This window comes from Typopeltis vanoorti, chromosome 8, assembly GCF_054136105.1.
Source record: "Typopeltis vanoorti isolate ZY-2024b chromosome 8, IOZ_Tvanoo_1.0, whole genome shotgun sequence".
Classification (NCBI taxonomy): domain Eukaryota; kingdom Metazoa; phylum Arthropoda; class Arachnida; order Uropygi; family Thelyphonidae; genus Typopeltis; species Typopeltis vanoorti.
Genome location: NC_143556.1, coordinates 141,135,185 through 141,161,302, shown reverse-complemented (window position 1 = coordinate 141,161,302; position 26,118 = coordinate 141,135,185). Strand labels below are relative to the sequence as shown.

General features: G+C 36.0%; 1 protein-coding gene across 1 annotated transcript in view; it reads left to right on the top strand.

Annotated features, from left to right (window-relative positions):
- The window catches only part of LOC150104392 (uncharacterized), a 127,607-nt gene that overhangs the window by 69,957 nt on the left and 31,532 nt on the right, over positions 1-26,118 (top strand). Inside the window, exons 5-6 of the mRNA XM_090396469.1 lie at positions 10,208-10,310; positions 20,704-20,865. Coding sequence (XP_090252595.1) covers positions 10,208-10,310; positions 20,704-20,865 — 265 coding nt within the window. The remainder of the gene's footprint in view (positions 1-10,207; positions 10,311-20,703; positions 20,866-26,118) is intronic.

The following is a 26,118-nucleotide window of genomic DNA, read 5'->3' as shown; positions in this document are numbered from 1 at the left end:
TGTATGCTCCAGAAGATGACCTTGATATGAAGGTTGTTGATTTTGGTTTATATTAAACTAAAGTTTTGCCCTATAACACGGTAGTTGTCTCCATAATTTTTCAAAATGTAAAAAAAGAAGATATGTACTGTTTGGTATATTACAAAAAATAAATATACCTAATATTTTACTACATGCAATATTGAATATATAAATATATACAAAGATAATAAAATAAAAATAAATGAAAAAATGTCTGAAAAAATGTCTGAAAAACAATATAAACCAAGGAGTAAGACAAGGATGCCCTCTGTCTCCAACAGTTTTCAATATTTACATTAATGAAATATTAATACAGTGGAACACTTTAAACAATCCAGGTATAGAAATTTCCTGGAATAACAAAATAAATATGCTATTATTTGCAGATGATCAGATAAGGAAGACAATTTACAAAGAGCAATATATAATTTAAATGTTATAGTAGAACAGTTTGGAATGAAAATTTCCATAGATAAAACTAAAACAATGGCATTTTGTGGACAAACTTCAGTTAGAAGTAAAATAGTTATTAATAATAAAATAATAGAACAGATAAATACTTTCAGTTATCTTGAATGTGAAATATCATATGAAGGAGAAAAAGACAAAATTAAAAACTTCAAAATTTTGACAGATTATAGGCCTGATAAATAGAACACTCAATCCAAATATAGTACAAAAAGAAACACACTTGAAAATATACAATACTTTTAGCAGTGCCCACATTATTATATGGCAGTGAAATTTGGGCAATAAACAAACAAGATAAACAAAGAATAAAAACAAGTGAAATGAGATTTATGAGAAGAACTGCAAAATACACGTTATTAGACCAAAAAAGAAACGAAGACATTTTAAAAGAACTAAAAACAAAATCAATAGAAGCAAAACTAAATAATTATAAACAAAAATGGAGAGAACATGTAAACCGAATGGCCAACACCCAATATCCTAAACAAATGCTAAATTATAAGCCAGTTGGGAAGAGAAGGCAGCATAGACCTCAAAAAAGGATATTGGATGGATAATGAGACCCGAACAGACCGATATGGTCTATACCTGTAATTAGTGTTATGATGATTATTCATATTTGTTTGGCAGTTAAACATCATTATAATCAGCTTATTACAGCAAGCTACCAAAAAAAAAAAAAAAAAGTCATCTTATGTCATCTGTGCTATTCAAAATATATTTTTGGATTATTTTTGCTGTTCACTCAAGAAACCTGTGTGAACAGCAAAAAGTCCGCTATCTGAACAAATCCCAACTAAACATCACCAGAGTTCATGATTGGTATCATTAACCTAAGAAGCATCAATGGAAAAGAAATAGAACTAACAGAAGAATTGGATAGGTACCACATCAAAATAGTAGGTGTTGCTGAAAGAAATTACTTTGAAATTTTGTCAAAGTAACAAATACAAGATTTTATATTCATTCACCAATGAACAGGGAAAAGGTGTAGCTATAATATTCAACAATGAATATAAGGATAATCTCGAATCATAGGCAATATCAGGTAGATATTGCGTAGATTAATGTGGGCAAATATCAAAATGAAGAACTGGACAATGATGTTTTTTTTTCTTTTTTTTTTTCTGTCTCTGGTCTCATCGAAGGTTATTCTAGGAAAGAAGTGGAGGAATGTTTTGAGGCAGGAGAAGGCAGTAATAAAAAGAAAAAGTTAGTATTTATTGGAAATCTAAAGAGCAGAACAAGAAATGATTATCAGACATAGAAATATTTGGGAAAAAGAGCAAATCTCATAATAATTAAGTTCATGCTGGTTCATTACACACTGAGAATGGAAGTGTAGAATTGAATAAAAAGAAGTAATTAGGCTTTCTATTCTCTCACGTGTGTACTCATTTCAAAGGATATTCATTGAAAGACTAAATTAAAAATATATAAATCAATAGAAGTTTTTTTCACTTGGCTATGCTATCAGTTATATATTTGGTTTAATCCTTTTTCCAAGTGTAAGCAAACAAAGTTTGCACCTGAAGTATTTTCAGGACTGGGGCAACTCGTGGTAAAGGTGGAGTAAGTTCTGATCACTTGCCTTAGTATCTCCCATAATGCAAAGCACATCGCCTTGTGGACATGTATAATGCTGTGCATTAAGGGAAAGTCCACTACTCAGACTGGTTTCGACCTTTATCGAGGTCTCATCAGTGGGAGCCAGACCAAGGTGTGGTTATACTAAGGTGGAAGTAATGCAGAAGTCATATCACCATATACCAGTTGCCAAAAGGTGATATGACTTCTGTATTACTTCCACCTTGTATCACCACCTCTGGGTCTGGCTCCCACTGATGAGACCTCAATAAAGGTCAAAACTGGTCTGGGTAGTGGTCCTTCTCTTAATGCATAGCATTATACATGTCTGCAAAGAGATATGCTTTGCATTATGAGAGATACTAAGACAAGTGATCAGAACTTACTCCACCTTTACCACGAGTTGCCCCAGTCCTGAAAATACTTCAGGCGCAAACTTTGTTTGCTTACACTTGGATAAAGGATTAAACCAAATATATAATTGATATAAATCAATAATTTATCCAGTTGTTACCCATGGATGTAAAACCTGAATATTTATGCCAAGGGTGAAAAAGTATTTAGCTTAGCGAATGATAATGGTATCTGGAGGATCAAATACAACCATCAGTTATATTAATTTTATAAAGTATCCATAATATCTAGTATAATCAAGTTCAGAAAGTTGTGGTGGCCAGGATGTTTTCGTATGAAAAATTGCAGTATTCTTAAGAAGGCAATAACTAATAAAAATTTTTGCTAAAAGGTCAAAAGGAAAACCTAGAACCAAATGGATAATGCCATTATTCAAGATAAATAACAACATCCTATTACATTGTCTTTGCTAGAGAAGTAAAGTTTTGAACAGACAAGGTTGGAAGCATCAAATCAAAGATGCCAAGGGGGCTCAATTTGGGCTGTAGAGACATAAAAGGAGTAGAATAAAATTTAAGTATCAGATTGAAAAGAAAACTGTATTAGAAAGTTTTAAAATGAATCAAAGTTGAGAAGATTTCAGAGGTGAACTGTAGACTCAAATACACCAGTTTTATTCAAGAAAAAAGAATTTTTGAAAACAAGAACTAGACCTACAAAATTCACTGGCAGAAATCGAAGAAAACATTGACTCAGCCAGAGAGGCATATGATGAGGTTGGTTGTCTGCAAGGATAAAAAAAAAAATCAGAACTCCATGCCGACTCAGGAAGTTAAAGAGACACTAAAGAAGAAGAAAGCATAGCCAGCCTGGTTGGCCGAGTGGGTAGCGTATCCTCTCTTCAGCCAAAAGGTTGCAGGTTCAAATCCCACCGTGGGCATGGACGTTTGTGATTGCCTGTGGAAACACCAGTGGTGGTTGACGATAGATGGCTTTGGTGTAGTTGTAGTCAGTTGGGGATTGAATGGTGGGGACAAAGTTGTAGAGCAGGTGTCCTCCTTCGATGAGTCCTTGGACTCCCTGAAGGTGTCTAATAATAATAATATCAAAAGTTTCTGACAAGTAAGTTGAGATGTTTCTCGAGGATTGATGCATAGATCTTTAGATATAATGTGAAGAAATTTTTTTTCTCAAATCTCCACTCATCTGTGATGCTAACAAACTAGAGGCTGATAAACCAAATCTCTTGTATGCTCTCATCCAGCCTCATTACTGTTACTGTCTAAACCCATCCCTCTCCTGCACACTCTTTTGTATTCTTTTTTTCTTCTTAGTTCTCATTCCTTCTTTTATCTGCTATACTAGTTACCATATACTTCTTTCATTTATCATTCATATTTCATTCACCTTCACTCACTCCTGAAAATGCACTGATATTTACGTTGTTTCCAGTTTTTCTGAGTGTTCAAATGGTGTAAATTATAAGCGGTATTGCAGGATTGTATTAGTTATCTGCAGATTTTGTTGCATAAACTTGATATTATACTCACCTAAACCACTTATGCATTGTCAACATTCTGTTTCAGTTGTCATGTTCCATGTCAGAGTGTCATCTAATTCTTGCTTGTTAATCTTGTTAATATTTGCTCGAGCATGATCTTGCATGTTAGGTTGAAACATTAGTATTATTCATACTAATATTCATGGTAATATTATTTATACATACTGTATAAATAATATACAGTATGTAATGACATGTAATGAAATTCATCTCATTACATGTCATTAAAATCATGTACTTTCGCATTATATAGGCTGATATCATATCCGAACTGGGCTTAAATCATTATCTAACAGATTTTCTGGCTAGGTAATTTTGGATTTTATGGAGGAGCATATTAAGTCAGTTATGAAGCAGTCTTAGGACAACCAAAGCATTTCTTTTTGGTCAGTTGGCCAGCCAAATTCATCTTGTTCTCTCTGATAATTATTTTCTCATCTCTCTCTGATGTGAACCAGATGAAAAATATGTTAAATGTTATTTGCTATGTAAAGAAACAAGTATGCAACAGGCTAGTACTGGCAGTGTAATATATTTTCTGAGTCCTCACATTGTTTCATGTTGGTCCTGGATTCAGCCTTAAGTTGAAAAATATGTTAAATTTGTGAAAAAAATGATTTTGTGGGTAAAATCACCCTGAAATTTCTTACCATTTTGGGAAATGGGAGGTGGAGGTGGTAAGAGACAATCATGATAGTATGTATATAAATGTGGATAGTCCTGAGAAGTTGCTGCTCCTTGCTATAAAACCATAAAAAAAAAACATATAAATTTTATTTTTCAGGAGTGATGGTTTCAGGTGTTGAAAAAGTTATGCACAGAACTCAGAAATGGGTAAATATTACTCTTATTATTTCTAATGGAAGACATAATATTGTAACCTCAGCTGATGACTTCAACAACTGTTGTCACCTCACCTGCCCAAACTACATCTTGCACATTCATCAAAACTGTCAGCAGAGAATGCAAAACCTTGATTTATCACCCCCCCCCCTCCATTTGATTTACTTTTTCTCAAAATTTCTTTACCAACCTATGTTGCATTCATCTGTTGTATCTACCATTATTCAAATTCAGATAACCACTCTAGCCTCTTCGAGTACATATCTTTAAAGCTTGATTTCTGCAGTCAAAATCCCGAAATAATGAAATCATCTTCCCTGTTTTCCAGTTTCACTGATCAAGCAAACAAGGATATTGAAGTATTCCATCTTTCTACTCCCACAACACCAGACAATTCCCACGATCCACTAGACAATTCCATTGACCTCTTCCTTATTAGCATACCTTCAAAAATATCTTGTGAATGTTGGTTCTTCTCTTGGTAACTCAGATTACAATCTTATCCAAGTTTTTTCCTGCACTTCAGAACAACCTACAGTTAGTCATTCTCAGTCTCATGTTCTCTAGCATTACAAAGATGCCAAATGAGACAACCTCCATGATCTTGACTACTGTTTCATTTCTCCCAATTAAAAACTGCTCAGACTGAATAACAGAAATTTCAAAGAAAGTTGCGAAGTCCTTTTACATTTGCCAAATCTGAATTGAAACAATTGTCTCTCTCTCCCAAAAGTTTGGGAGATTCTTATCTTATGTAGCCATCAAAAAAATAGTTTTTAAGAATATTCTTCTTCTTCTGCAGCTTTTCCCACTTAAGTAGGGTCACTGTTTGTGGAGACTCACCACAAACACTGTTTGTGGTGAGTCTCCTCCTCAACTTCCTGTCTTGGGCTGTAGCCACATCCAAGTTCTTCATCCTCGAGTCCTCCTTCACCATCTCCCTCCATCTCTTCTTTGGCTGTCCATGCTTCCTCCTCCCCTATACATCCATCTGCATGACCTTTCTTCCCACATACTCTTCCCTCCTCATCACTTGACCAAACCATCTCAACCTTGACTCCTGTAACTTTCACCATTCCCCTTACATAGTCATTTCTCAGATGATCCTGTCTGGCCCCCTTCACATCCACCTAAGCATTCTCATCTCTGCTACCTCCATCCTGCTGATGTTATTTTTCCTCAGGGCCACAGTTTCCATAGCATACGCCATAGCTGGTCTCACTACTGTCCTATAGATTTTGCCTTTTAGATTGATCAGCATCCTCTTGTTGCATAGCACTCCAGCCATCTCTCTCCAGTTCCTCTATCCTGCTTGTATCCTGCAATCCACTTCCTTCTCAGCCTCACCATCCTCTTTCATTGTTGAACGTAAGTATTCAAAGTCACTGACCTTCCTGATGACATTTCCTTCCAGCTCTATCTCCTGGCTGCCATCCACTTTGCAACACATATACTCGGTCTTACTTCTGCTCAGTCTCATACCTCTCTCTTCCAGTACTTTCCTCCAACTTTTCAGTTTGGCTGCCACTTCTTCTCTTGATTCTGCACACAGCTCAATGTCATCTGCATACAACATAGTCCAAGGCACGTCTTCTCTCACTTCCTCCATCACCCCCATCACAATATTAAACAGGAACGGACTTGATGCAAGCCAACTGTCACTGGAAAACTTTGTCTCTCCCAGGCAGATTTGAACTCTGATGTATTTCTCTGGTACCTTCTTCTCCTTCAGACACCTCCAGACTTCTTGCCTTGGCACTTTATCATACACTTTCTCCAGATCAATAAATACCAGACGTAGCTCCCGTTGCTTCTCTCGAAACTTTTCCATTATCTGTCATACCCCAAAGATAGCATCTGTCGTCGATCGACCGGGCATGAATCCAAATTTCTCTTTTGCAATCTTTGCCTCCTACCTCATTCTTCCATCAAGAACCCTCTCTAGGATTTTCATTGTGTGGGACATCAACTTTATTCCTCTGTAATTCTTAGTCTTCTGCATCCCCTTTATTCTTGTAGATTGGGATAAGAGTACTGTCCCTCCATTCCTCGGGTATATTTTCCTGTTGACAAACTTTTATTAACAGGTCCCACAGCAGGTCAATTCCTTCTTCCACCAGTGCCTTCCATGCCTCCACTGGGATTCTGTCAGGGCCCACTGATTTTCCATTCTTCATCCTCTTTATGGCTTCCTTCACTTCCACTCTACTAATGTTCTGCACTATCCCCTCATAAGGCTCCCCATCTTCTCTGTGAGTCCTTGCATTTTCTTCATTCAAAAGCCTTTCAAAGTATATTCTCCATCTGTTTCTTATATCCACATCCCTCCTTAATACCCTTCCTCCAGAGTCTTTGATCTGCCTCATTTGTATGATGTCCTTTGATGCCTTATTTCTACATTTTGCCAATTGATAAATCTTTCTCTGTCCTTCCTTTGTTTCTAATTGATCATAAAGGTCTTGATATATCATGGCCTTCTCCTGTGCAAAAACTCTCTTGACTTCTCGCTTTTTCTCTCTGTATTCCCCTCTGTCCTCTTCCACTCTTGACTCGTCCCACTTCTGCTTTGCCTTCCTCTTAGCCATCACTGCTTCTTGTACATCATTATTCCACCACCAACCCTCCTCCTGCTCTCTAAACTCTTTCCAGATGTTTCACCAAGCACCTCAATTGCACAGCTTAGAATGACTTTTGAATTATGTCTCCACCAGTCTTGTACATTTGAAATCCTCTCTAACACACCTTCTCCCTAAAACGGTTCCCCACGCTCTTCTTTTAAGCAAAACCACTTGATTTTCTTCTTCCCATGGCTTCCAAAGGTTCTTATCTTCGACTTTATTTCAAAGTCTGCACACAGCAGCCGGTGTTGCTGTGCCACTTGATCTGTTGGGATTACTTTACAATTTGTTACTGCCTTAAGATATTTTCTTCTAGTCAAAATGTAGTCAATCTGTGAACTATTGTTGCTACTTCTAAATGTTATCAAATGCTCTTCCCTCTTACAGAAGAAGGAGTTCACAATTTCCAGATCAAACGCTACTGCGAAATCCAAAATCCTCTCTCCTTCGCGATTCATCATTTCCACACCATGGCCACCATGTACCCTTTCACAGTCCCTATTCTGTCTCTCTATGTGTCCATTCAAGTCTCCTCTGGCAATCACCATCTCATTTTCTTCCAGTTCCCTCATTTCTTCATCTAGCATGTTCCAGAATTCATATTTCTCTTCTGCTGTACAGCCAACTTGTGGGGTGTATACACATAAGATGACCAGTTCTTCTCCTAGACGCAGTTTCATTTGCATTATCCTGTCTTTCCTCCTACCCACTTCCAGTACTTCACCCTTCATTCTGCCACACACCACAATTCTGACACCATTTCTTCCCTCTTTATTCGCTCCATAGTAGAACAATTTATACCCGTCTCCTAGTTCCTTCACCTTTTCTTCCTTCCACCTTGTCTCCTGCACTCATAAAATGTCCAACTTCCTCGTCATGTCTGCCACCTCTCTTCCCCTTCCAGTCATGTTTCCAACATTCAACGTTCCCACTCACAACATTCTCTCCACTTGCTGGGCTTGCTTCTTTAACCGCAACCGCCCTTGATGCGGTAGCCCTCGTCCACTTTTCGCAGTTGTAGGGCGATGTGGCTGCGTATCACTTAAGAGGTATGCCCTAGCCCTTGTATCACTTTCTTTTTGACTCATTTAATCATATCTAGAGTTGGCGGGCAAGTTTTATGACCGGATGCCCTTCCTGACGTCAACCCTCGCCATTTATCCGGGCTTGCAACTGGCACCTATTGGGGTTAGTTTGCCCCATTCGGTGGCTGCAATAGGCGAAATGACATAGCAAGATAGGAAAGATTCACCCCTAGCCCTCAATTACTCTAATAGCATTGGTGGTAAGGAGCAAGAAGAGAAGAAAGAAGGGTAGAGGACCAGTCTACAGATAATATAACAGATGTATATTACATGAAGTAAGGCATGGTCCAGCATCAGGTACCTTGGGTTTACCATGCCCGTACTCACTAAAGTGAGCCCATGAGTTTTAAGAATAATTTTAATAATATTCTTTATTAATATCAATTTTTAACACACGGCAATAGTTTTTAATTGGTAATGCACTGACTGTTATGTACTTTGTATTTGGACTCCCTGGAGGTGTCACATAATAATAATAATAATTCCTTTGAATTGCTTGATGACTATACTGATGTACTGTTAATTTCAGTATGAAATATCTGTATAGTATAGTATTTTTATTTCATTAAAGTTAATTACTGTGGTTATCGTGTAATTTATTATTTATTAGTTACAAATAACAGAAATGTTATAACTAGAATGAAGGCTTTCATTCCTCACTCCACCCACATTCCCAACCAGTATCCAAGTTTCGGATGGTAAATATGTGTGGATGGTATGAATATTTTATTTATTTATTTTTTACATAATCCAGAAACTCTGCTTTAGAGACCAAACATGGAACATTTTCAAGCCCACTTCAAGCAGAGTGGTGATCTTGCACTTTGCAATGAAATTCATCTCGCACCTAAAGATGTTCACAAACATCCATGTCCATTGTGGAATGACAAAATTGTAGGGGTACATGGAAATGAATTGGAGACTTCTCATTCTGCAGTGTCAAGTGTTTTGCCACTCATTACCATTTGTTCCTACTTATGTGTAGGCATTAAAAGGATAAGAAAGAAAAATATTTCTGTTTAATTAATGATTTAGTATGCAAGGTGGATAAAATAACATCATCATGTTAACCTAAGAGGATAACCTGGCCTACATAGAGCAATTGGTCATACCTATGATTTGTCAATTAGTGATAAGCTAGCAGATTTTAGCTCATCATTGGGCTTTTTTTTCTTTTTTTTTTTTTTTTTGTATGGGGATTTTCTCACCCATCTCTTTGTCGGGGAGAGGGTTGAGCCTTCCTAATGAGGGATTAAGTATATATATTTTTATCACTGTAGATCCATGTGTTCACAGGGTCAGATAATCACTAGAGATGATGAATCATAGAATAAGCTCCAAAATAAATTTTATTCTGATCTGTAGATCTGTATTATATTGCATCTCATAGATCCGTTCAGGAGATCCACATAGGTGGATCTACATGAAATGTCTTCTTATGGGCCTATTAAAAGATGAGAAATATCTAGAATGTTACATTTTAATGTCTAGTTCTTCTTTTCTTTGAATACTTGACATTCTTTTCAGTTTAAAATATAAAATCAAAAATATCTTATGCAGGTATTGATTGCTTTTTTTTTGGGGGGGGGGAGATATATTGTCCTGCTTAAATCTCCATTATGAAGCTTTAGCTAAATATTAATAAAAGTATTCTTATTTTTTAATAGCTATGTTAAAGCATATCTTTTACCAGATAAAGCAAAGAGTGGGAAAAGAAAGACAAAGATAAAAAAACATACATTGAATCCAGTTTTTAACAATCTTCTCCGTGTAAGTTTTATTTATGTAACTTATTTCATTAACAGTTGTTCTTTAAAATCTGAAGGAAACCAGTAATTGGAAGATTTACTAGAATAATGACTTATATTTACTATTTTAGGTATATTTCTTGTGCAATAAAATCATGCTGAATTTCTATTAATACTTGCATTGTTAATTATGGCACAGGATGTGTGGTTTTTAACAAATATATAGAGGAACTACTTAAAAGTTGTATTTCTTAACCAAGCTTGGATCTTTTATCTATGTCTGCTATTATGAGAATTCACGATGGAACAAGTTACCACAGCCAACCTAAGTTCATTGCTGGAAATCAGGTGACAAGATAGACTCAAATTGCATTTAAGGTGGGTTGACCATGGATGCTTGCCTAGTTTCTTGCTGGTCTTCTGGTTATAGTTCAGGACAGTTCCTAAACTGAGATAGAGGTCATCAGCATAAAAAAAAATGTTTCATTACTAGCACATGGTTTCAGAATAGTCTAATCCTTAACCCACCCAGTACTAATACTAATGTTTGTTCATTGTAGCCAGCTGCCTCTTCTGTTTGTTGTGTCATGCCATGACATACCTAGATAGTGCTAAATTACTTAGATTTATCTTTAAGTAATGTTTTGCTGGAACTATATGTGTGTACCTAGTCTAGGCACACCTATAGTTCAAGTTGTAATTATATGTAACATATATAGTTACAACTTGAACAGTGCATAAACCTTTAATCTATCAATAAATCATTTACAGCTTTTAGTATATACACACCACATCTATAACATGCATATAGCAACACTCAATGTTCAAAATGTCCCCATTTTGTCTTCACATGTATGTCTGAAGTCTGTGAGGCCATATATCGAAGGTATGCACAGCATCCAATAGAAATGCTGCCACTGCTCGGTCCACATCCACCTTCAGGCTGGCAATATTGGAAAGTCATTTCTTGCAGGCTACTCTCTTAAGCTTCGGCCACAATTTGAAGTCCAATGGATTTGGATCAGAACTTCCAGACGGCCAATCAGTTGGTAATATGTGGTTGGGCACATTTACCTCCAACCACTGTTGTGTAGTCTTTGCTTTGTATGCAGGGGCTGAGTCCTGTTGGAAGGTCCACTGTTACCATGAAACAAGGCATTGTTCAGAGGCTGTACCAAAGGTTCCAGCATAGTGTCTTGATATAGTTTGGCAGAGGTTTTGATCCCTTTCTAGGAGAAATGCAATTGGATATCCTCTGATACCCTCCCCCCACCACCACCAAACCATTACTGATCTGAGGAGTTGATGACTTCTCTGAATCCTGGGTGTCATGGCACGTGCACTTCAATTATCCAGGGCATATACCTGATCGTTTTGGTAGTTCAGTGACTTCTTCTTAGTGGCAAAAATCTCACCTGTGAAGAGAATATCTCTGTGTCTGTTGTTCACGTACTGCCAGAGAGGTGCCTTTTGATTTTATCACCTTCTTTCACATAAGTTATGTTAGGAAGTTTCCAGTAGAATGACGATAGGTTCTCACCCCCAGGTCATCAGTTAGTACATGACATCATTCTCTTCAAAATGTTTATCTGTCATGACATCACTTTCTGCGTTCTCACAGGTTTACGGCAGAGGCATGCCTTCACAGCCCTCACAATCTGTTGCATTCTAACGCAGCATGGTCAACCTGTTCTTTGGTGATTAGATACATCTTTTGTATTGTTATAACAGTCAATAGTCTGATACACAAATATCCTACTGATCCCATGTGTTTTTAGGGCGGTGAAAATAACAGGTAGCTGCATTCCACCCTTGTGGAAGTGTTATTATAGCTACACACTTCTCATAATTTCCCCACTGCATGATAACCTGTACAGCTAGACAACACTCTGTCCACTGATGAACATGGGAATGTTGGCTGTGCACAGCACCGCTAACAGAAAAGAGCCCATGCAATTCTGTGTGCAGAAGTTGTAACAGTATTTATGGCATGCCATAAATATAATAATGGAAATATGACTGCAGTTATTATTACCAACAGTGACTTCAGGTGACAAGATAGAATGACAAGAAAACGACTGCCTTTGGACATCATATTACAAATTCTTTACTTTATGTTGGGGGTGCTTAAGGGTGTCAAAGCTGTATAACTGAGAGGAGACCTCCACATAGCCTTTAAAGGAATGCGGAGAACCGACCTAGGCTTCTGGATACTGAACGAATGAGGATGGGCTGGCAATTTGGGATTTAGCTGACTAAATTGTATTCTTATTAAACCAAAATACAAAATGATGGTACAACATGACAAAATTGCATGCCGGCTGGAGCGTCACCCAGTTAAACAAGGCCCTGTTGTTTTCGCGAAGGAACCAGGGCGAACAGCGAAAAGTCAGCTACTGGAACAAATCTGAAAACACACCCCAACTCAACATCACCAGAGTTAAAGATCAGTACTATCAACATAAGAAGTCTGAATGGCAAAGAAATGGAGCTAGCTGAGGAATTAGATAAGTACCAGATCGACATAATAGGGGTGACTGAAACAAAAACGACAAAAACTGGTGAGATCTTTCTGAGCAATAAATACAAAACATTATATTCAGGCAATGACAATCAAGGAAAAGAAGGAGTAGCCATAGTATTCAACACAAAATATGAGGCTAATCTTGAATGATAGGCAGTCTCAAATAGAGTAATGTGGGCAAATATGAGAATGGGGAACTGGACAATGAGACTTATTTGTGCCTATGGTCCCACAGAAGGTTCTACTAAGGTAGAAATTGAGGAATTTTTTGAGGCTTTAGAAAAAGCAACTGACACAATGAAAAAGGAAAAGTTGGTCCTTGTTGGAGATCTAAATAGCAGAGTAGGAAATGATTGTCAGACATACAAAAATATTTTGGGAAAATTTGGAGAAATGAGCAAAGCTAATAATAATGACAAATATCTGTTGGATTTCTGCTCAGGACCTGGATTGGTTCTTACTAACACCACGTTCCAACATAAAAATGTGCACAAATTCACATGGAGAGAAGAGGCAAGAAATAAGAAAAATCTCACTGACTATGTTATTGTTGATAGTGTTGTTTTCTCCCTGGTGCAGGATACCAGAGTGTACAGAGGATTTGAAATTGGAAGTGATCACTATTTAGTCTTGAGTAGGATAAAATTGAATTTCATATTGAAAAGAATAACATGTAAGAAAGTTTTAAAGCAAATAAAAGTTGAGCAGCTCTCAGATGTGAACTGTAGACTAAAATACACAAAAATTAGTGAAGAAAACATGAAAGAGTTTGAGAACAGGAACCATACCTTGGAGATTCAGTCACAAGCATTGAAATAAACCCTGATTGATTCAGCAAGAGAGGCATGTGGTGAGGTTATGCAAGGATAAAAAAATCAAAACTCGCTGGTGGACACAGGAAGTTAAAGAGGCAGTGAAGGAAAAGAAGAAAGCATATCAAAGGTTCCTAGCAAATAAATCAGCTTGTGCTCTTAGAGAATACAGAGACAAATGTAAGAAAGCTAAACACAAGTCGTGGGTGGACTTTGGGAAGAATATAGAAAATAAATATCAAGAAGGTGGCAAAATATTCTGGAGGTTGTTGAAGAAGCTCAGAAATGGAGGAAAGAATGCTGTAAAATGAATTAGAGATGATAAAGGTGACATGAAAACAGGAGAAAGAGATATCCGTGAAGTATGGAGTAATTACTTCGAAAAATTGCTGAATGAAACAAGCAGTGATAGCACAGTGGTAAAAAAAACAGTCAATAAGCATACAGTCAGGAATACATATCCATACTTGAAGTAGAAAAAGCCACCAAAGGCTTGAAATGTGGAAAGGCAGCAAGAGTAGATGATATTCGACCAGAAATGCTGAAGTGTGGTGGTATAAAAGTCTTACAGTGGCTGCACTGCATAGTTCAGAATGCCTGGAGAGAGGGATGAATTCCCGATGATTGGAGTAGAGCTCTCATAGTACCCATATATAAAAAGGGAAATAAAACTGAATGTGAGAATTACAGAGGTATATCCCTACTGAACGTTCCTGGTAATATATATGCAAGTCTACTTGAGAAACGGTCGAGAAGAATTGTGGAAGAAAAGCTTGGTGAAGAACAAGCTGGATTCAGGTCAAATAGAGGCTGTGAGGATCAGATCTTCACTTTACGACAAATAGTGGAGAAATCATGGGAATATAACAAAGATCTTTATTTAAGTTTTGTCAATTTGGAAAAGGCATATGACAAGGTGCCAAGAGAGGAGCTATTCAATACGCTACAGTTATATGGTGTCAATGGGGCATTATATCAAGCAATACTTAGTCTTTATTCGAGTTGTAAGTCAGCAGTTAGAATTGAAGGAAGTACAGGAAGTTGGTTTAATGTTAAATCTGGTATGAGACAAGGATGTACATTATCCCCTCTGTTATTCATTATCTATATGGATCACATTATGAAGGAAAGTGGTATTAAACCTGATATCAAAATTGGAGATGTTAATGTCAGCTGTTTGTTTTATGCGGACGATGCTATACTTCTAAATAAATCCGCTACAAGTCGGCAAGATTCTCTAACTAAATTGAATAACTGTTGTAATAGATATGGTATGAAGGTCAGCAATAAAAAGACAAAGACAATGAAAATAGGCAGAATCATTGAAAATATCAACTGTGTTGTGAATGGAGAACCTGTGGAACAAGTAAAACATTTCAGCTACTTAGGATTTTTAGTGAAGATGGTAAATTAAATATAGAAATAGACAACGGAATCAACAAAGCTGGTATGGTGGGAAGTCAACTGAATAAATTCATATGGAATAAGAGAGAAATTAGTCAGAACACTAAATTAGCTATACAAGATGGTGTTCAAACTAGATTTAACTTATGGATCTGGGAGCTGGGTCCGAAGTAAAACATATGACCAAAGACTAGAGACCACAGATATCAGAGCTTAAGAAAGATTAGAGGTGTGAATAGATGGCATCAATGGCAATATCATATTAAAAATGAGGATATTAGGAAAGAATTTGACATTGTCAGCATCCAGGAATGCATTAGTTAGCTAATCTCAGGTGGTATGGTCACTTAAATAGAATGGGTGAGGAAAGATTAGCAAAACAAGTGTTCTCTGCCAGGTTGGCAGGAAAATGACCCAGAGGAAGACCAAGATATAGGTGAATTGATATGGTACAAAGTGTCTTAGACGATAGAAATATAAGATCTGATAATGTTGGAGTCTTGACAAGTAAAAGACTGATTTGGAGGAAAATTGTAGAGAGGAAGTTAGTAATGATGTAAATTTTTCATGTAGTACTATCATATCCTGTACACCCCCTTGAGGGTAAATGGCAGTTATTTGATGATGATGAAAACAAAATTTGCCAATTGTTGTATAGCTAATGCAAACAAATGGTTGAGAGGAATAAGACTGGGATTGTTGTTTCAATCTGGTCATGGGATGCTTTTGTGAATTGACTTTTCACACTTTTTTTTATATAATTTTATGAATTAACGAAGAAAAGTTTCAAACAGAATGAGAAATTAATATTTTCATTCCAGTGTGAAATGATTCATTAACCCATGCAGGACATGTTTGGATTAGAAAATGATGAAATAAAATTATGAAGATGAAAGAAATTAGGAATATCATGTTTGGCTTATGACAGTATCAAACATAATAATGCTGAGAGTAGTAAAGGCTCAATAAGAGAAGTGTTTTAGAACATTGACATTATGTATAAAGGACAGATAAATTTCAAATAGAAATGATTAAATCATCAGTCTGGAGATTATCTGAGATTGGTAGTACACCAGAATTTTCTTACATGATATAGAACTATACTGGTGTATGCTGCTATATGCCATTCATGACAAGATTGTCTATTACAGAGTACATTCTGATATACCCCTTTGCAGGACCTTTGTTTAAATGCATTGTCTGTCTCTGTTAGATAGCATGATTCTTGTAACCACCATCAATATATCAGTGTCAAGCTGTCTATGGTCACCATTGCCATTTAATGATGTTGTTTTCTGATTGTCATGTAATTCTTGGTATAGAATTACATTCAATGTTGCATGTGAACTTCTATCAGAGCAGTAGTTTCAGTAATAATCCACTATCTTTTCCGGTTTTGTTGGTGACTTTGTTCGTGCTCATAATCCATTATTGCTTGTATCCTCCCACTCAGTGAGGTTGTACAGCTGCAACATCAAGCATCCTTTTAATCTGGCTAACTGTCGTTGCATCTTAGGATTTGCAGGAAATATTTTGTGGTGGTAATTGAGATTATTACATAAGATTTTTTTTTTTCAATTTATTACCCAGTTCCTGCTATTTACCTTCAAAGGATGTACAGAATACTATGATATGACTATATGATTAAGTTTACATTATTACTAGCTTCTTATAAAATTTCAATTCCTAGAAAAATTAATCTGTTACTTGACCTTCATATTTAACACGTTCGCTGCCATGCTACTTCAGCGTAGTCTGTTCCCATACACCAAGCAATTTCACTTCTTCAAAGTCAGTACGGTAATCTCATTGCTGGCGGTAAGCGTCATATGAGTATACTCGTAGTTGGTTTGTGCAGAGCATATACTATCTATGAGAATACACAATTTTGATGCTAGCTCCACAAGCCAAGCATTTTCACTTCTTCAAGGTCAGTACAGTAATCTCGTTCCCGGCGGTAAGTGTCATATGAGTATACTCGTAGTTGGTTTACCAACTACAAGTATACTCATAGTTGACAGCGAACGTGTTAATATGATGTAATTGATACCATTTGTTCTCTTGTCAAATTTTCCTTTGTCAAATTAACTCTGATGTCTGTGGTCTGCAATCTTTTTATCAACTGTTTCTTTCCTAACCCAGCTCTCAAAGTTAAAACCATCTTTAACACTATCTTGTATACAGCTTTGCTTATGCTGTTGTCTGTTTCCAAATTAATTTGCCATTTTTATTACATATTGTGCATGAATAGTTAGCTGATATATTCTAATTGTTTTATGGGTTCTTCATTGAGAATGGCTTGTTATTTTCGTTGTTTCTTCCTATTTTCATAGATGTCTTTTTATTGTTGAATTTCATACCAAATTTGTTACAGCTATTCAGTTAAGTTCTAGTCCTAAGCACTTCACATTGACATAATGTATAATGTGCATGATGGTACTGAACTTCAAGAAATTGATAGTGCTCAGTATCTACAGATAATGGTGGACAGACAATTGAATTACAGAAGAGATATTGCAAAAATGGGTGCATTTTCAAGGATCACTTGGATGTTAAAACACACGCTTTTATTTGTATTATCAGCCGATGATACAACCACCTGCCCACATACTACTGCTATCACATATCCAGAAGGGGATAATGTAAGCTAGGAGATCTGCTGTAAATCTTGAATATCAAAATCCATATTGATAGTCTCTGATTAGTGATGAACATTGCTTTTAATATAGGTTTGTGTCACTGCCATTGGCTGTCTTAGTAATAATATGTCTTATGAAGAAACATAAAACCTCTTCATGGAAGAAAAGACCTTTTTCATAAAAACAAGTGTATGCATCATGTAGTGCACAATTTTATCAAATTCTGATGGCTCAAAAATGACAAAAATTATTCTTCGTTAGTCTCATTCATATACTGACTGAATTAGAAACTTAATACATTGGTTTCTGTATAGGTATTGACTGCCAATACTGATCTTCTTCAATTCCCTGTGCATAGTTCAGTGAGATATGGGTTGAAAACAGACTTCGTTAAATGCCTAGGTCAGTTGCTGAAGTTAGTTCTGTTTGTCTGCACAGTTACTCCTCTTAGACAGATAATGTGGGTTATTTTTCCACTGATTACCCAGGATATCTTGCCTTTTGAAAAACCAGACCGCTCTGTAGTTTTCAGAATTGTGGCTCTAGCCTCAATTTTGGCATCCACAGTAAGCCCTTCTAATTGTTTCTAAAGGTTTCTAATTCAGTAGCTGGTATGTTAGAACATGGCTGATCAGAGGTAGAGAGAGAGAGAGAGAGAGGTGAATGAGGAAATGGTTAAAATCCTGTTTAAAAAAAAGTACTTCTGTAGGTGCTGAATACATTGTGAATAATATATATCTATATTATATAGATATATATATATATACATATGTTTGTAGCAGATATAAATTGGAGGAATATAATGCTCCATAATCAGTGCAACTGTGTCCAGGTGAAATGACTACGAAAAGGGAACTGATGGAATTTGAAAGAGGCATTGTGATAGAATTTTTTTCTTTTTTTTTTAAACGATTCCTCTTAATTCCTCCCGAGTCCTCTTAAACGATTCAACGATGACTTCTAAGGCTGGAACAGGCCATGTTAGGCCTAAATCCTTGATATGCATGATGATGATTGTGATAGAATGCCATGTTGTAGGCTTATCTTCTGTTCAGCAAATTGTTGACAGATTGGGCTTTTGTTGACATGTGATCTGTCAGCAATCACTGATTGTTGACAGATCACATGTCAACAATCAGTGATACCATACTGAGATGAAAGTGCAGGGGAGGGGATTAACTGCAAGTGCTACCTGCAGTGAACAACATACCACTCACCGAATGTGAATGTCAGGTGCTACAAAGGATAATATGTAAAAATTGTCATTCATCAGCTGGTGCACTGAATGTGGAATTCTGGGCATCAACTGGAGCATGAATCTGCACAAAAACATTCATAACCGAGGCTCACAACTTGGGTTTCCATGTTAGGACCACAATATGCAAGCCCCACATTACCTGAACCAACATGCAGAATAGTCTTCAGTGGTTCAAAGAGCATGTCCAGTGGAACTTTGAAAAGCTGTGTTATGAATTGACGCATCACACTATGTGCATAATGGCTAACTACGAAAGTTGGAGGTGGCACTGTGATGGTATGGTCCTGTTTTTTCTGGTTTGGCCTTGAAGTTTTTATGGTGCCATGTATACTGAACTCTGAGGGACAGCTTTGATCTCAACCCTATTGGACATCTACAAGCATATGATAGCAGTCAACAGGAATTTTCGACCATTCTTCCTATACACATGTAATGAGGTTCTGTTGTGTTGTGAAGGGAAGTCCCTTGATCCTCATTACATGCCTACAGGAAGAATGGTCCAAAATTCCCATTGACTGCTATTGTACACTTGTGGAAAGTATACCTTATAGTATTGCTGCAGTCATTGCAGCTAAAGGTGGGCCTGCATGGTATTAAGGTGGATACCATGACTATTTGTTCCTCATGCTATGGGTCTGTTGACTTCTTTCCAAGCAGTGTATTTTAAATACATATGGCACTATTTGAAATGCTTAATTTTCATCAAGGCATAAAAATTTCAATAACCAGTAAGTGTTATTGGAACTATTGCCCGAAGAGAAATAAAATAAACTACATAAATGAGTGGCCAGTTTTTAAGCGCTTGACCAGCATTGCTGATTATGACATTTAGATCATCAAAAAAGTTTTTTTTTTTTTTTTGTTTTTTGTTTTGGGTTTGCATTCAGGTTATACAGTTAAAAGCAGAAATGTTGCTGTTCATGTACTCAAAATAAAAATTAAGAACATTTATTAAAAAAATAAATAAGCTAACGCTTTTTGTTCCCGTATAGGGAGTAGGCGAGGCCGCTTTAGCCCTATCTAACTTTTAGAGACTCAGTGGGTAGTTCAGTCTCCACTGGCAGCCAATCAGAGATAGCTGGCCCAAGGCTATCACTAAATAATCGGTATGCAGTGAAGAAGGCGGCTAGCAAGTGCTGCCATCTCGTGGTCCCTAACACAATATTTTTCGTATCTGAAACTAGTGTGGGTTCGAAGGCTGATTTTCTTGAGTTTACGGGACGAAAAACCCGAGTTTCCAGGAGAAAAAACCCACTTGCCCATTTCAGAGATCGACTAACTCAGGAACCAGTCAAAAAAAGGCTTAAAAAATTTCCCCTAGTTGGCGACTAGATTTGAACCACCAAGTCTTTTTTTCGTGCAGTCAAGTGCCATAGAGTGCACCACTTCTACTGAGCTACACAGGCTCTGAACATTTATTTATTATTGTTATTACTGTTAAAACATTTATTACTGTTAGTAATAACAATAATAAATGTTGTTACTATTTTTATATAGGCATCTCTATGGAGTGCAAAGACTAATCATGGGAGCTCACATTAATTATAATTCATACAATACCTGTCATACATCTTTAACTTTTATACTGTCAAAGCATTCATAAATTAATATGCAAAATAGAACTTCCAAATTCATGTATTTTTTCATTTACTCCATTTCCTCTATGGACGGTTATTTATTATTTTTTTTTGAAATATTGTATTGACAGTGTTTCATTATCATTGATTTTTACTGTTTGAAAAAAATTGTGCTGCTTAATAATATATTTTATAATTCAGTTTTCAGTTTCTCCTCATGAAATTGAAAGTCGTACATTGTGGCTTTCTGTTTGGCATAGTGACAGATTTGGACGCAATGAATTCATGGGAGAAGTGTTGCTACCAGTGGGGCACAAATTATTTGACACTCCAACAATGAGATGGTATCGACTACAGGAAAGGGTATTTACTGTTTGGTTATTAAAAATCTGTAATTTATATATATGTATGATAGAATTGCAAAGGATTACTGAGATATTTTTTATTCATTTTTTTATTCTGCTTATTGAATATTTTTAGTATTTTTACAGGTAGATTCTAAAAGTACTTATTAAAGCTTGATCTTCAGGAAGAAGTGCAGATTTATAATAATACTAAAATATTAAAAAGTCCATTTGTTTTTAATACTGACAGCTGTGGTATAATGCAATGACTTTGAGATTAGTATTATTATTTGTTTACTTGAAATTTCTTGAAAGATTGCTGTACACTGAAATTTCCTCATTCATCTGCAGCATAGCCACAGAGTGGGCTGGATTCCGAATAGAAGTTTCTCTGATCAGGTGTTGCTCTTAACCTCCTATATTGAAAGTGGTTTGATCTGTTTTTGTAGGTCTTTTAGTAGTTTATAATTCTGTTTAGAGAGTATGTTGTCATCATCATCAAATTCTTTATGTACCCTGGGGATGTGCAGTATATTATGATAGTACTGCATGAAAGTTTACACCATTACTAACTTCCTATGGACAGTTTTTCTCCAAATTAATCTGTTAATCTTATATATTTTAGATCTTATATATATTGATCTTACTTTTTTGTCTTCTAAGGCACTTCTTATTATATCAATTCACCAACCCCTTAGTCTTCCTGTAGGTCTTTTCATGACATTCTGGCAAAAACTCTTGTTTTGCTGACCTTTCTTCTCTTATTCTGTTTAAGTAACCATATTACCTGAGATTAGCTCCGCTCTCACTTTCCTGAATGCTAATAACATCATACTCTTTTCTAATATCCTTGTTTTTAATGTTATACTGTGATTGATATCATCTGTTCACTCCCCTAATCTTTCTAAGAACTCGTGTGTCGTCTCCTGTCTTTAATCAAGTGTTTTATTTCTAACCCAGCTCTCAGATCCATATGTAAAAATTGGTTTGAACACTGTCTGGTATCCAGCTAGTTTAGTGTCTTGACCAGTTCTCTCTTATTACATATAAATTAATTACTTCAAATTGAGACATGAAATCTAAACTAGTGGGGAAAAAAAAAAAAAAATATATATATATATATATATATATATATATGTATATGTATATATATATAAAATCTACCCTATATATAGGCTATAAATATAATCTACCATATTATATTTTTGTATTTATTCCTGTTAAAGACTCCCCCAATTGTTTGCAGAATTAAAATTGAACACAATATACTAATGCTTCATTGTCCTCTTCACCAGGGTAATAAAGCATTAGTGCTTCATGAAGAGGGCACTTTTCGCCACGTAAACATTGCGTCACATTCACAATGTTTACAAAATTGCAGCGGTAATAGCCCGGGTGTGCTTTCAAAATGCATACACCTTTGTGCCCTTTGAAAATATGTAAAGAGGCCGCCACAGTTCAAATTCTTAGCATTGTAGTGTTTTTAAGCTGCTGAGAAGGCATGGCTAGGTGAGCTAAAATTTTGAGCTCACTCAGCACCTAGCGTCTGTGATTGGTTATTGTGTCAACCAATCCTATTGAACGTTGTCACCTGTACATTTTTATTCTAGTCTTCAGAAACAACAGACAGTAAAAAATATCTATTTCTGAATAAAAATGAATATTCTGTATATTATAAGACGTTGATCTACAACAAAATACCAGCATATGTGAGATTGATAAGACAGAAGAACTGCTGATACAAAAAAAAAAAAAAAAAAAAAAAAAAAGCTAATGAATTTAATTTTCCCTGAAAATGTGGATAATTTCGATAATGATCGGGTATGCTGAGTCTCGGTAAACAAAATAAAATTATTGGAAAACGGAGCGAAATATACACAAAAAACGAGAGAAATACACATAACATGTGCAACAAATTTAATGAGATGATTTGCTGCTCCATCAAACACCATATTTATTCCTGCAGTACTCTCTCTCTCTCTCTCTCTTCATAAGTTTTTTTTTTTAATTATGGCATCATAAATTCACTTATTCATGTTTAGAATTTATAGGATCATGCTATTCGCTCTACCCAGCAACTTATAGGACACATACATCACAAATGATAATTATTAATTATTCATTTACAATTAATGAAAGTGTTTCTACTCGCACTTATTCTTTCCTATTCTCACGTCTTATAAACGATCGTTCACATATTTTCATCTTTGAGTATTTCAAATATACCAACCAAATATAGCATTCTCCTTCATTGTTGTTTTCTAATAAATCCTAAAACAGATTGTTCCCCCCACTCTATGCAGAAGTATTCAAAGTTATCCTGCAATTAATTGCATTGGACCAATTAAGATGAGCGCTGATGCGCTATGCCCTCTCAAAACTTTCATACATATATAAAAAGCAATCACACGGTCATGGGCTTCTGCAAGGGGGGGGGGTACTTTCCTTGGGATTGATTGAGATATGTAATCTTACACACTTGATCCTGGGGACGCTTAGACTGTCTTAAAATTTTATTATGGGTTGGCCTGTGGGTTCAGCCCACGCCAGAGTAGCCATAGAACACTTGTTTTATTGCAGCAATAAAACACGTGTTCCTGTTTTTGGTTCATCTTTTTCTGATTTTTGAACAGTCATCGGTTAGTTTGACCTCTGTGTCTAGTGAGTTACTGAGTGTGGTGTGAATTGTAAATTTATTGTGAAACAAATTTAAACAGAAAAATACATTTTTAAAAGGTAAGTGTATGAAATTTAATATTATTTTACTTGTTAGTTTTATGATTTTTTTTTTTTGCTTTTAAATTGAAATAATTTAATTTAGTATTAATTAATTAGTTGATTTTTAATAAAATATGCTGGTCATTTTTTTTATATATATGAAATTGTGCTAAAAACTATTAATTCTGAATACCTTTTTCCTCCAGGAATTAAAGATCATTAAAATTGATGCAAAATGAAAATTATGTATTTATAGTTTACATCGACAAATAATTAATTAATTTTTAAATAATTAAAAAAAAGCTAAGAGGTCTTTATTGATGTAATTATTTGTCTCCAAGCTTTGCCCCCCCCACACACACACAGAAAATTTTCTGGAAATTACTTCTGGAAAAATTCCAGAAGTCATCCCTGTTATCACCTTTGTAATTCCACATGCAAGATTGGGAGTGGTTCGAGGAAGGCCATTCTGTAAGAGAGGAGACTTGTACAAGCTTGTGTGATTGCATGAAGTTTCATCTAGACACTTCATGCAATCAGATTAATTTCTCCTGGCAGTACTAGCAGAAGCAGTTCTTAATTGTTTTGCACACCTGCGACCAAACTTCACATTTGGGGTGATACACTTAGGCATATTCTTTAGATTGCAGTGTTGTGATCTAAAGAATATTCTGAACTGTTGGTTGCCATGGATATTTGGCTTATGTGCAGCTGCTTTTCTATTGAAACTGCTTGTTATGTAGTGTACTACTATTAGCCTGAACTGCTTTACACTTTTTGATTTCTTGTTAATTGACTGCTGAGATTTGGTACTGCCCTTCTGAATACCTTTTTTTTTTAGCTTCCTAGGTCTCTTTTGTTTCTTGGCTAAGGTGGCACTATCACATTTCTGACAGCTAGTAACATCGTTTAGAATTGATTTTGAGTACATAAACTTGTGACGTACTATGAAATACCTTTTTCAATCTCTAAATGCTTCTCTGAATGTTAGTGTCCATTGATACTAATATCTGCTTGTATTACATAGCACTGTAGGCCACAAATGATGACTGCAATATTTAATGAAACATATTAGTATATTTCATTCTACACTGATGTCCAAAAGCTAAGGGCAAACTACATTTTTACTTGTATACGAAAAAATTTTCATGAGTACAGCCAAATATGGAAATAAATTTATTGCTGGTATACTAATAAATTATATTGCACAAAAAAATGTGTTATAAATTTTGTACAAATTAATTGCAATATGTTTTTGGCAAAGTTACAAATATTCTAAGAATGTATTTAATAAATTAATGTGCAGTTCTCACAGAAAACTATACGGAGAGATATGTCAGTGTGGAATATGTCCATCACAAACTGTGGTGCAGCTCTCACAACAACATCATACCATGCTTAGCACCAAGTGATTCAGGAGTTGTTGAGGCAAACTGGTCTGCTCCTCCTTCAGAGCAAGGATAAGGCCTTGTATGTTTTCTGCAGGGGAATTTAGAGCATAGTGCATCTTCCTATTGTGTCCCAAATGTGTTTCGATTCGATTAATGTCTTCAGTTTCTAGAAATATCTCCACTGCTTGTGTATGATGTGGTTTGTCATTGTCATCCATAAAAATGAATTTTTTTGCCTACAGTACCATGAAACAATCAAACATGACATTGAAGAACTTCGTTGCAATATCATTCGCCAATCATTCCTTTTTCCAGCACTTGTAGCTTGGTACATCCATTAAGCATAATGCCTCCCTATACCATGACCCCAGCACTGCCATATCTGTCCCTTTCAAGAAAATTCTTATGATAGTAAGCAGTACCACTTTCACACCAGATTAAGTGTTGTCTAGAATCAGAGGAGACTAAAACAACTCATCTGTATATAGTACATTAGCCCATTGATGCCTTGTCCAGTTTTAATGGATACAACACCACTGAAAACATGCTCTGTGATGAGCTGTGGATAAAAGGATGCAGACTACATGCTTTTGGACGTATAGGCCCTACTTGCGTCAACATCTCACCAAGTTTGTCAAGATATCCGTTTATCTGTGCTTGAATATTGCTGACTTGCAAGCTGACCTGCTGTGGTTCATTGATTATGTTTTGCTATTATAACCAAAATCTGTCTTCATGCTCTGTGGTAGAGCAAGGGGGGGGGGGCCCTCTTAACAAACATCTGGAACACATTTCATTGGTTGGAAATTGCTGCCCAGAGCCTGGATGCAGTGCTATGTGAGATTCAAAACTCTCTGGCAATACTAGTAATTCTGCAGCCTTCTTCAAGCTTTGCAATAATTCATTCCTGCATGAAATCATCTAGATCAGGGGTTCCCAACCTTTTTGTTTCCTACAGCACATTCTAAAATACCGATAGGGCGACGGGCACCATCCAATTTTTCAAGCAAATTTTTTGAATTCTTTTGTTAAATGAATACATACAAAGTTTACATTATAATCATATGTTTTATTACTTCAAAACTTACATTATATAAAAATTTAAATATATATATATGTAAGTTAGTGTGATCTTTGGCATTGCATTTCATTGGCCAGTGCTT